This window comes from Littorina saxatilis, linkage group LG4 (genome assembly GCF_037325665.1).
Source record: "Littorina saxatilis isolate snail1 linkage group LG4, US_GU_Lsax_2.0, whole genome shotgun sequence".
Classification (NCBI taxonomy): domain Eukaryota; kingdom Metazoa; phylum Mollusca; class Gastropoda; order Littorinimorpha; family Littorinidae; genus Littorina; species Littorina saxatilis.
Window position 1 is genome coordinate 47429511 of NC_090248.1, and position 12913 is coordinate 47442423.

At 42.9% G+C, this 12913-nt stretch overlaps 1 protein-coding gene across 1 annotated transcript; it reads right to left on the reverse strand.

Annotated features, from left to right (window-relative positions):
* Positions 1-5648: 5648 nt before the first annotated feature.
* On the reverse strand, positions 5649-10109 carry LOC138964930 (orexin/Hypocretin receptor type 1-like). The gene is made up of 2 exons (XM_070337010.1): positions 9726-10109; positions 5649-7866 (listed from the first exon to the last, which is right to left on the reverse strand). The coding sequence occupies exon 2, from the start codon at positions 7590-7592 to the stop codon at positions 6354-6356; it is 1239 nt and encodes a 412-aa protein (XP_070193111.1). The 5' UTR covers positions 7593-7866; positions 9726-10109; the 3' UTR covers positions 5649-6353.
* Between the last annotated feature and the right edge of the window lie 2804 nt (positions 10110-12913).

Sequence of the window (12913 nt, forward strand, 5' to 3'; positions counted from 1 at the left end):
GAAAACAATCGAACTGATGGATTTTATAAAGAGATTCATGTGTTCAAGCCTGTAATTGCTAGTTTAAATGCAGTATGTTTGTATTGTCTACTCCAGAGATGTATATTTCGTACATTAGAGCGTTCGGAACTATTCAATCGCTAAAGTAGTTCCCACAAAGTCTAGCTCCGCAACCTGTGGGCTATCGAGGATTCAGGACTGTTGTTGGGTAAGTGATTTTGGTTGCTGGGTATGTTACCGAAAAATAACTAGCCCTACACGTTTACAGAGAGAAAGAAGCAGAGGGGGGAATAATTGTTTTTATTGTTGTGTTTTAGTTTCAGGCCGACATATGGACTAAAGGTTTTGATATCGCTTCACGCGACTTGTTCTTATACTTCCTTTTTGCTTTTTTGAGTTATCTTGGAAAAGCTGCAACTGTTTCCATAAGCTTATGCCATCGCTGTGTTATCAAATCAAGTGGAGCTAAAGCCACATTCGGTCGAACACAAATATTCTGCACTCGCTACTCCACAAATAATATACGTATATTGTTTGCAGCAACAGTCAACGACATTGCTGTGGATCGAAATCTCGATAATGAGAACAGTCTGCCTGCCTCTCAGAGTGCTAGAGCAGGCGGAAACTGGACTGATCTTGGTGAAAAGCTGGAGAACGCTGGTACCACAATCGTCGGAAACACACCCATCTCTCACGGCCAGCACAGTAACATTTCTTCGCCAAACGACGACAACAACGACGACTATGATCAGAGTGATAATTTAAATAATGACAGTGAACACCTCTCTTCCAAGCAGCAAAATACCATCTCCAACGACAATGCCAACGATGATAACAGTGCCGACAACATGCTTCTCTCCTACAGCCAGTATCTCTTCGCTCAAGACGTTCTCAACAAGCTCAACTACATAGCCCTTCCCTTCGCCCTGTGCGTCACTGTCGTCAACGTCGTGGTCTTTCTGCAGAAGCCTATGCTGAGTTCTACGAGTCGTTACGTGGTGGGTTTAAGCCTGGTTCAGATATTGTACCTCTGTATCGACATCGGTTATCACATCATGGTGGCTGTCGTAGAAGACCTCAGGACAGAGTTGGGGTATTATGTTTACGGGTTGTACTTTCTGAACTTTACCTTCGCTGTGGCTAGACGCGGGTCGTACATTGTGATGTGCTTGGTGTCCCTAGAGAGGCTGTATGCGATCGCCCGGCCTTTGCATGTCAAGAGTTTCTTTCTCGTTAGGTTTCCTGCTTCGTCTGTTGTGACAGCTTACGTCTTTACTGCCGCCTTTCATTTCTATCTCCTGTCGAAATATACCGTCGAACCGAGGACCATTCCAACCACAGGGGAGACCGGGTATAGGTATCAGCCGACCGAGTTCTACCTCCAACACCCTGAACTTGTCGATACATTCAGTATAGTAGCGAAAATCATCTTCACGTATATTCCCTTGGTGGCTCTGATCGTCTTGAACGCGCTGACGTTGGGGTTTCTACGACGTTACGCGTTAGTGCGTCGGTCCATGAAGGCGTCAGCGGATGATGACGTAGAAAGCAAACGCCAGCGTCAGCTGACGGTGACGATCCTGGGGGCGACATTTTGTTATATCATCCTGTCATTGCCCCTTGCTGTTCATTCCATTACAGCCTCTATCACATCAGAATACAGCCGTGGCAACCTACAGAGGGGGATCGGGTATGTCTATCGCATGCTTCAAACTTTCTCCTACGTTTGTATTTTGTTAAGCTGCTTCACCGATTTTGTCAGTTTTCTCTTACTCAGTTCTGCCTACAGGCGAACCTTTTTCAGATTATTTAGGGTTTGTCGCGGAAAGAGGGAGACTGAAGAAACGCAGACAGTTGTAGATGCGTTCACATCTCAAACTACTAATTAAGAGAGAGTATATGCAGCTGACTAATCTGCTGTCAGATACATAGTGGGAAAGTGTTGAATACTGCAGCTCTGTGAAAATTCTCTATAGCTTGTAAGCGTTGTAGTCAGAAGGACACAGTAAACATACTCTATAGCTTGTAAGCCTTGGAGACTGAACGACGCCGTAAACATACTCTATAGCTTGTAAGCCTTGGAGACAGAATGACGCAGTAAACATACTCTATAGCTTGTAAGCCTTGGAGACAGAATGACGCAGTAAACATACTCTATAGCTTGTAAGCCTTGGAGACTGAACGACGCCGTAAACATACTCTATAGCTTGTAAGCCTTGGAGACAGAATGACGCAGTAAACATACTCTATAGCTTGTAAGCCTTGGAGACAGAATGACGCAGTACATATTCTCTATAGCTTGTAAGCCTTGGAGACAGAAAGACACAGTAAACATACTCTATAGCTTGTAAGCCTTGGAGACAGAATGACGCAGTACATATTCTCTATAGCTTGTAAGCGTTGTAGTCAGAATGACGCAGTAAACATACTCTAGAGCTTGTAAGCCTTGGAGACAGAATGACACAGTAAACATACTCTAGAGCTTGTAAGCCTTGGAGACAGAAAGACACAGTAAACATACTCTGTAGATTGTAAGCCTTGGAGACAGAAAGACACAGTAAACATACTCTATAGCTTGTAAGCCTTGGAGACAGAATGACGCAGTACATATTCTCTATAGCTTGTAAGCCTTGGAGACAGAAAGACACAGTAAACATACTCTATAGCTGGTAAGCCTTGGAGAAAGAACGACGCAGTAAACATACTCTATAGATTGTAAGCCTTGGAGACAGAATGACACAGTAAACATACTCTAGAGCTTGTAAGCCTTGGAGACAGAATGACACAGTAAACATACTCTATAGATTGTAAGCCTTGGAGACAGAATGACGCAGTACATATTCTCTATAGATTGTAAGCCTTGGAGACAGAATGACGCAGTAAACATACTCTATAGATTGTAAGCCTTGGAGACAGAATGAGACAGTAAGCATACTTTATAGATTGTAAGCCTTGGAGACAGAATGACACAGTAAACATACTCTAGAGCTTGTAAGCCTTGGAGACAGAAAGACACAACACATGTTTAAAGTGTGAATTTGGATCGGTCGAAAATTACGGTTTGCCGCGTAACATTTTGCTTCATAAACCAACCGCAAACTACGCGAACTTACCTATAACTCCCGCACACACGAATATGGCACTGTGTGTATTATCAGCTATAACAGATGTGTTACGAACTTGTTAGAATGTGCGTCGTGTCAAATCGATCCGATTTGAATGTGAGTTAGCCTTTCGCGTGCCGCCACTATGCTTCGTTTCTTTTTGTTTTGGTTACACTGGATTGTAAAAACAAAAAAAATGGTCACTTAGGAACGCATCAAATGTTGTGTTTTCTTTTGCATCCGACGTTCCACAACATCGCTGAAAGGTACTATAATCTATTTTTCATTAAGTTTTGGAATGCAGCAGGCGTTTTATGTGTCGTTACCAACGAGGGACGAATCAGTGTTACGCAGGCCACTTTTCACGACTTATCGCACTTAAAGTTAACATTTGTAACAAATGAGACATTTCAATGCTTCGTTGTGGGATAGACGTGCTCGGTGTCTCTTTGTCATGTCTTAGGCTATTGTTTGTCTTTCTTTCTTTCTTTGGTGTTTAACGTCGTTTTCAACCACGAAGGTTATATCGCGACGGGGAAAGGGGGGAGATGGGATAGAGCCACTTGTCAATTGTTTCTTGTTCACAAAAGCACTAATCAAAAATTTGCTCCAGGGGCTTGCAACGTAGTACAATATATGACCTTACTGGGAGAATGCAAGTTTCCAGTACAAAGGACTTAACATTTCTTACATACTGCTTGACTAAAATCTTTACAAAAATTGACTATATTCTATACAAGAAACACTTAACAAGGGTAACTTGAGGAGAAACAGAATCCGTCAGTCGCCTCTTACGACATGCTGGGGAGCATCGGGTAAATTCTTCCCCCTAACCCGCGGGGGGTGGCTATTGTTTGTAGTCTAGTCTGCAAGTTGTAAGAGTTAAGCACAAAAAACGTTTGAGCTTTCGTCAAAACTGGAACACGCTCGACTAGTTATTCTCTTTCTCAAAACGATAAAAGAAGATAACCAGATCAACTGCTGTTGCAAAATAGAGAGAAGGACATCCTGCGCTTTGCATTTATCTCCAAAAATGCATATCATATGTCATGTTTGCTTTAAACAATGTTCACATAATGAAGCAAGCGCTGCCCGTCTCAACCTTCGGTTTTCGGCTAACCTAGCTTTACTTGTCTCGGCGATGACTGATTCCGTGCTTTCAGTGTTGATCTTTCAGCTGCAGGTTGACTCAATGGTTTGTTATCGATTCACACGAGTCATTTTGTTTCTTGGTTCGCACAAACGTTTATGATATGTTGACACAACAAAGAAAATACGTTTTTAGTTACCCATAACTTTTTCTGTGGGTTTTTTCTCGACTGCATTTTGTTCTGAATGTGAAGAAAATAAAGCATGTTACTATATATATACTATGTTTTTTTGTCATCTATATTGTGTGTTTGGATCCCATGTTGCGTTTAAAGATGTTTGATGTTACACAACTTTCCGATCACCCCTCGTATCCCAAAAGCATCAACTTATCTTTGCTTTAGCATGGCACGGTGGCTTATTTCTATATATCTTTCCCATAAACCATACAAATCCCCTATCCAGACACTTTCAATTTTCACGATGCATGTCAGTCACACTTTATAAGAATTAAATCTTTAGCGAAAATTTCGCTACTGCTGGTCCCCGTTCTCAAAACTAGTGTAACACAGAGAAGGAAACGCTCAGATCACGAGGCCCGCAAGTATTTCCGAGAACAACGGAACGGATACAGCATCGCTTTGTACAAATACACTCATAAATTAAGGAGACAATCAAAATTAATGCTTTAGATTGTTAGTTGCATTTCTTTATTTTGATCTGATTTTGTAGGGTTAAAGTGTATTAACATTATGTTGATCTGATTTTGTAGGGTTAAACATTATTTTGATCTTGGCAGTACCTTTATCAGACATTCTCTGTGTAGGTGTAAATATATAACCACACTTAATTTAAGCATAACTTGTTTTGTGGTCCCAAGTTTATTGTTTGTATCCTATGTTACGTTACCCTATGTTATCTAAATACAATCATGTTTAAACCAGAAAATCAAATAATGTTTTTCATGAATGATTCGTGATTAAGCACAATTTTCAACTGTTGGTTTAGCCCAGTAATGTATGAGTGACTCACGACAGGAAGTGTGTTAGTTAAGCTAGCTTAAAGAGCTTTTTAACAAGGCTGCGCATTGATCAAATAAAATTATTTGCAAGCAACTTTCTTCCGCCTCTAACGTTTATGTCAAACACACACACACACACACACACACACACACACACACACACACACACACACACACATACATATATATATATACACACACACACACACACACACACACACACACACACACACACACACAACATCAACCTCGTTTTGATTCTCAGTCAGTCTGGAAACGTGACTTAATGTAACAACAAACGAACGAATGAACGAACGAACGTACGAACGAACAAACGAATGAACAACCAACCAACCAACCAACCAACCAACCAACCAACCAACCAACCAACCAACCAACCAAAGAAACAAATAAATCAAGCAAAAACAAACATCCAGCTCGAACGAAGTTCTCACGTGGATACTTGCGTAACAGTTTTACTTTCAGTTAGAAGATACGTCTTTTCTATGTGGTTAAATGCTTTCAGTCGATCTTTCTTTCCGTACCTTTTTCACATGCATTTTTAAATTATATAGTTGTGAAATAATTTCTACACAGTATTTCAATCAAGAGAAAATTCAAGAAATTCAAGAGTACAGAGAAACAGATTAAACGTAAAACAAATAAACAACACAACAAACGGACACAGAGACAGACAGAAAGACAAACAAACACAAACGCTTCAACAAAAACATGTTGTGGGCTACAAAACAGAGAACAAAGAACAAAAGGACAGAAACTAAGAACATAATCTTTGGAAAAAAAAACAGGACAGAACTTTTTCTTTAGCTCGATTTTTCAATCAAAGTTAAGGATTTTCCCATGTACAATACATAAACCGGACCATCGTGTTTTATCTCCGAGTCACTCAACCAGGGCCATCACCATTCATGACGAGACCGGGGCGAACTGAAGCAGTAGATGACGTAGTTCATGTCACTATCAGTCAATAACGTCATAAAACAGCGAACGACACTCGTGACGAAAGGGGTGTCGAACTTAAAACAGTATATGACGCTCTTCGTGTCACAGTCAATCAATGTCGTCATAAAACACACGACACTCATGACGAATCGTGTATGATCCAAAAGATAATACAATCACTTAGTGACGTCACGAAAGAGATTACGACACTCGTGACGAAAGCGCGCCGAGCAGAAGCAGTAGATGACGCAGTTGATGGCACTGTTGATGTAATAGGACTTGAGACCGATGTGGAACAGGTTGAGCGCCCAAGGCTCCAGAGCTAGAGGCATGTCGATCCCTTGCTGGAAGACAGTGTGCACGATAGCCTGAGGGAGGTAGTTCAACACGAACACAGCAGTCAGGACGAACAGCATCAAGGTCGTGCGAGCAGGAATCTTCTTCACTTTCGGGGCAGGCAAAGAGGCTCGTTTGGTGGACATGGTGGGCGTTTCAGATGCCGTGCTTGCCTGTGAAGCATAATTCTTCGTCGAATTCTTTGCGGAAGCTGCGCTCTCGTCTTGGTACGAGGTAGTAGTCGCAGTGGACTCCAAGTTATCGCTTGATTCCGAAGTCTCGTTGATCGGTTGGTCTTTCAGTGACCTGATGCGTTGAAGCCTAACAGCCTTGCTCATGTCATCACTGCCGCTCTTTTTCCCAGCGTTTTTCTTCCCGCCTACCCCACCCACCGCCACGTTGTACTTTTTGTGCAGCCACAGACGGCGAGCGATGAGGGCGTACAGGGTCAACATGGCAAGCGAGCAGCCGACGACCAGCACCGCCATGACCGCGTTGAACGCGTCCAGGAAAGTGGAGTCGGTGTAGCTGTCACTCACCCAGCACGTGGTGCCCGTGATATTCGTGCCTGCAACCTCCACCGTCCTGGCTCCGTGAGACAGAGTGGAAGGCACAGTCAGTACCACAGAGACGGCTCCACACACAGCCAAAGCCACGTAGGCCTCTTTGGAAGGGTTTCTCGTCAGCGTTGGTCTGCAGATAACCCTGTATCGTCCTACGGCCACCGCGAGGAGTAGAAACCCCGCGTAGACGACAATCAGGCTGGTGACGGTGAGTATCAGTTGACAAAACCAGGCTGCCTCGAAGGTGTAGTAGAAGCTAAGGCGGACGACTCCTGCGGGCAGGACCAGGACGTTGGTCATGAAGTCACACACGCTCATGGCCAGGATGTAGGTCCTGGTGACGCTGGGTTTGAACCTCCTGTAGTACACGAGGAAGACGACCGCGTTACCCACCAAGCCAATGACCATGAGAACCACGGTGTAAGCGATGGTCGGGGCGAGGGCTGATATTAATTCAAGGTTCTTTTTGTGCAGAAATGTGTTCCTGTCTTTGTTGACTTTCGAAACGTTTTCCATAATTGGAGGTCGCGGGGCAGCGAACACGAATCTTAAGAACAGAACTAAAACTGTTCAGACCAGATCAGGAATGATTTCCCCGGTAGCAACCAGTTTTCAGAATCTGGCTTCAGTCGGCTATCTTCACTGAACCCCGAATTCCATATGCAACAAAAACTGTAATTGCTTCTTTTCAGTCATCAGCAATTCGTAGGAAACGAAAGGGTTACGTTCGTTGCTAATCGTACCAAGGATAGGTTCCGACTGAGACGACTTCTGCAGAAAGTTGAGAACTCTGCAATGTTAAAGTGGACATATTGAAAATATATTAACCCTCCTTTCATTCGAGGATGTTGGCACAAACCGTCTGACTGGTTTTTTTAGCTTGTCTGCTTGAGTGTTTACCTCTGTGTGTGTGTGTATGTCGTATGTGAGTGTGTGTGTGTGTGTGTGTGTGTGTGTGTGTGTGTGTGTGTGTGTGTGTGTGTGTGTGTGTGTGTCAGGGGCGGACGAGGGGGTGCACAGGGTGCAGGTGCACCCACCTCCAGCAAAAAAAAAAAATTTGGAAAGCTGATTCTTTGACCATTTATAAGTTCAAATGTCACCAGATGGCACCATTTTGCTTCTTTGGGCCAAACATTTTTCCGGGGGAGCATGCCCCCGGACCCCTCTAGCAAATTCGGGCGCTTCGCGCCCATCACATTCACTTTCGATTCAAAGTGCACTCCCCCTTACAAAGCAACTGATCCGCCCCTGTGTGTGTGTGTGTGTGTGTGTGTGTGTGTGTGTGTGCGCGTGTGTGTGTGTGTATGTATGTGTGTGTCTGTGTGTCTGTGTCTCTCTCTCTCTCCCTCTCTCTCTCTTTCTTTCTCTCTCTCTGTTTTCATTTCCAGCAAATGTGATGTCTTACGAATGAAACGACGAAAGAGAAAAGACAGAGGAATTGATGAACATTCATGACTGATCGATCGAGCAATAAAGCAATTAATCAATCAGTCAACCAACCAACCCACAAACCAATCAATTAATTCATCAATTTTCCATCATTAATGAAAATAAGATAAAAGCAACTCTGATGAGAATGTGTCCTTAATTAGCTATCCAGGAAGTAAGTGTTACACTTAAATGTCATTCATGAAATGTTTCACTTGACTTTTTCCCAGAATACTGGAAAAGTCCTCACAAATCTGTTAAACCGAAAAGTAATTTTAAAGCAAAACTGCTAAGATGTGATTTGTTTTCAGGAAAACAACAATTCTGCCTATGCTTCAGAAATGAACCTCTTTTAACAAACATCATCATCATCATCATCATCATCATCATCATCATCATCATTATCATCATCAACAGCAGCTGCTAGCAGCAGCAGATCTTTAAAAACAACTCTGACGTGCATAAAATGCTTGTTGCAGCTACCACTGTTACAACCTTAGCTGTATCCATTCGTAATTTGTGTCTTTTCACGAATCATGTGTCGGTACTTGGTCTGAGCTACTGGAGCTACTGGACATCAGCTATAGAACGGGACAGCTAGGCAGGTGTTCCGATCGTGGCAAAAACAACAACAACAGCAACAACAACAACAACAACAACAACACGCCAACGACAACCTCAACAACAACAACCACAATAAGAGAGAAAGAGATAGACACAGTGGCCAATGACCGATTCACAAAAGGGAAGAAAAAAGGGGCGAACATTCACACAGCCAATCAAACACGAGAGAGAGAGAGAGTCTGGAGTCTGGAGTCTGGATGGTTTATTGATTAGGCCTTGGGCCCATTTCAATTCGGGGTGTACAAAGTTTCAAAATTACATGCTTCATGAATAATAATCATAATAATATTAATCATAATAATAATCATCATCATAATGACAGTCGACAGAGAGAGAGAGAGAGAGAGAGAGAGAGAGAGAGAGAGAGAGAGAGAGAGAGAGAGAGAGAGAGAGAGAGAGAGAGAGAGAGAGAGAGAGAGCGAGAGAGCAAACAAAAAGCACATAGAACAACGGGAAACAAAGATGAAAGCAGAAAGACACATGTATCAACAGTCGACACAAAATCGAGAAATGTCCCATGCATCCTTCCAAAATGCATTGGAACAAAAAATGGTAGAACGATACTAATAATTAAAAACAATCAAGGTTCACCTTTACCTTAATTAAGTCTCCTTGAAGTCTGACGAGGTCAATAACAAGAAAAGTTTCAAAATCGTCGCTGTTTCGCTGAAAAATGTTAGCGAATCTTAGTTGTCATTCACATGTTTAGAGCGACCGCCTTTTCAGCACTTCACTTGAATTGCACGACTCACACGACACGAATAATCCCTGATGCGTTCGTATGTAATTTGCTGTTAACTTTCACAGAGAGTCTTTTCTCTCCGGTGATCTTTTCAAGCTGCAATAAATTAAGTAGTGAAAGGGGAAGACGAAGTACATCAACCGTAATCTCAAATGCCTTTTCTGATCAATTCAATTAACTTTAGAGCAACGAGACATTCCTGTTTACGTTTTGCAGCAGGCCCGGTTTCACTATTGTCAATACGATACAACTAGCTTAAAGTTAACGTGGTCGATCAAGGATCTTAATTGCAGTTAAAAACGTATGACGCTCTTGTACATTATGGGCAGAGTATAGGCCTACCTGCGCAGTTTCAGCGGCACAGACGACGCACGGCCTATTATTTATGCCGCAATAGGGATTATGACGAGTACTTGGCCTGTTTTCCTTTCCTGCAACGTGTAGCGGGCTGGAATAAGCTGCAGTGCGTCGTCAGTCCCGCTGAAGTTACATAATATTATGTGAGCGGAGCCCCTTACAACTCCATTCAAAGTGAAAAGAGCCCCACAACGGCTTTCCAAACTAACTCTATGACGCTACTTGAAACCACCTCCGGCTCGGGTGCCTCGTTGACCGGGAGCTAGAGCGCGACAACCATCCCTCCCTTGTGGTGGCCCTTTTCATGTTTTTCTTTTTTTCTGTCTCTTTTTTTTCCCATCTATAGTCGGGGTCAAACTCGGGAACATGCCCCTAATGGTTATACCGTGAGGGCGTTGAACATTACTTATCATCGTGTACATTAATTTTCTAAAAATTCAACGCTGTATACCGCTTGTTTAATTTTACTTTTTATAATGACGATGATGTCAAACGCAATTGTTAAAATATTCTTTCATGTTCCAGAATGTCAACAGCAAAACAATTGAATGAATGTCTACAAATGTCTAAGTGATGTGATGCTTACATCGATGGCAAACTTTAGTGTATTTGTTTGCGAGAGGGTACAGTATTCGTCCGAACAAAGGGCCAGAACCTTTACACTTGCACATTCCGAAAATTCCGACGAACACTCAAACACGCACTCTTACGCGCATGCCAAGAGAAAGAGAGCATACTACCAGACTAAGACAAAGGAAGCGAAGCACACACATACACACACACACACACACACACACACACACACACACACATTCGTAGAGTTTTATTTTGGAATAGCTCGTTCGCCAAAATGACAGTCAAATTGTGTTTCAATGACAAATCCGCGACTAAATGGTTTGGTAGTGATCGAATGAAATTGAACAGTACAGAAGCCTAACCGGATACAAAGAAGCTGAGTGCAAGACAAAACAATGCAGCAAAGCTTCTAAATTACCTTCCGTTTGCATATAAACAGGAAGTGTGTGTGTGTGAGTGAGTTTGTGCCGCGTGTGGGTGTGTGTGTGTGTGTGTGTGTGTGTTTGTGTGTGTGTGAGTGTGCCGTGTGTGTGTGTGTGTGTGCCTGTGTGTCACGTGTGCGTGCGTGTGTGTGTGCGTGTGTGTGTGTACGTACGTGTGAGTGTGTGTGTATGTGTGTGTGTATGTGTGTGTGTGTGTGTGTGTGCCTGTGTGTGTGCGTGCGTGTGTGTGTGCGTGTGTGTGTGTGTACGTGTGTGTGTGTACGTGTGTGTGTGTGTGTGTGTGTGTGTGTATGTTTGTGTGTGTGTGTGTGTGTGTACACGTTGGGTACGAAAGTTTCATATGTGTCATCCTTCTTAGTCATTCTCCCTTACACCTTCCCTTCCCATTCAGACCCCCCCCCCCCCCCCTCCTCCTTTTGTTTTGACTACAGACCTCAAATCTGCAACCTTTCAAATCTCATTTCCTTGCCTTGTCTGTACTCCATCATTAATATTTATTTTGTTTTATTGTTGGCCCTTATGTTCACTTTGTTCACGATTCCTTCCCTTATTTGTTTACATTTTTTTTCCTGGAGTAGCCTCCCTTGCTCCTCTGTCCGTGTCATCTGTGGGTTGTGCAGTGTTGTTGTTCTGTCAGTGAATCTTCTTTCTCTCTGTTCTGTCGTCTTTCTTCTTCTATGTTGTCTGTACTTCTTGTGCCTGATGAAGACCCCAGTGGTCGAAACGTCTCCTGTATTTGTTTCGTTTTCGTCATTCCAACGTGAGTAAAGTGCTTTTTGGTCTTTTTGAATGTGACGAGAAAAGGAAAAACAGAAAGTAGCACGGAGAAGCTTTTATTTAACACCACCACCACCACCCCCTCCAAAAAAAACCCACAAGAAAAGAACAAGAAAAGAACAAGCAAAACAGACAATCAAACAAAAAAAACTAAACAAGTCGCGTGAAGCGATATCAAAACATTTAGTAAATATGATAGGTTGAAACTAAAAGATCAACATTAAAACCAGCCATCATTGAGACAAAATGTAGTAGGTCTGGGCACTAGCAGAATACCGAGACGGGTCACTATGACGCGCCGTTTGATGCTTTCTTTACTTAAGTCGAGTTTTGGGGTAGAAACTCTACTCTACTCAAACGGCGCGGGGAAACTCTACTGGCCCCCCGCGGGTTAGGGGGAGTCCCATATTGGTTGGGACGAGAAAGAATTTACCCGATGCTCCCCAGCATGTCGTAAGAGGCGACTTAACGGATTCTGTTTCTCCTTTTACCCTTGTTAAGTGTTTCTTGTATAGAATATAGTCAATGTTTGTAAAGATTTTAGTCAAGCAGTATGTAAGAAATTTATGTTAAGTCCTTTGTACTGGAAACTTGCATTCTCCCAGTAAGGTCATATATTGTACTACGTTGCAAGCCCCTGGAGCAATTTTTTTATTAGTGCTTTTGTGAACAAGAAACAATTAACAAGTGGCTCTATCCCATCTCTCTCCCCCCCCCCCCCCCCCCCCTTTCCCCGTCGCGATATAACCTTCGTGGTTGAAAACGACGTAAAACACCAAATACTGAAAGAAAAGAAGAAACTCTACTGAAGTACAGTTTAGGAACTCAACTTAAGTAGAGTTTCTGGAAACCTGCCTGAAGTGCACATAATCAAGGTCTGTGTGTTACGC

Bases quoted from the DNA above. Each gene is read 5' to 3' on its own strand.
- LOC138964930 (XM_070337010.1), bottom strand. From the start codon at position 7,592: ATGGAAAACGTTTCGAAAGTCAACAAAGACAGGAACACATTTCTGCAC.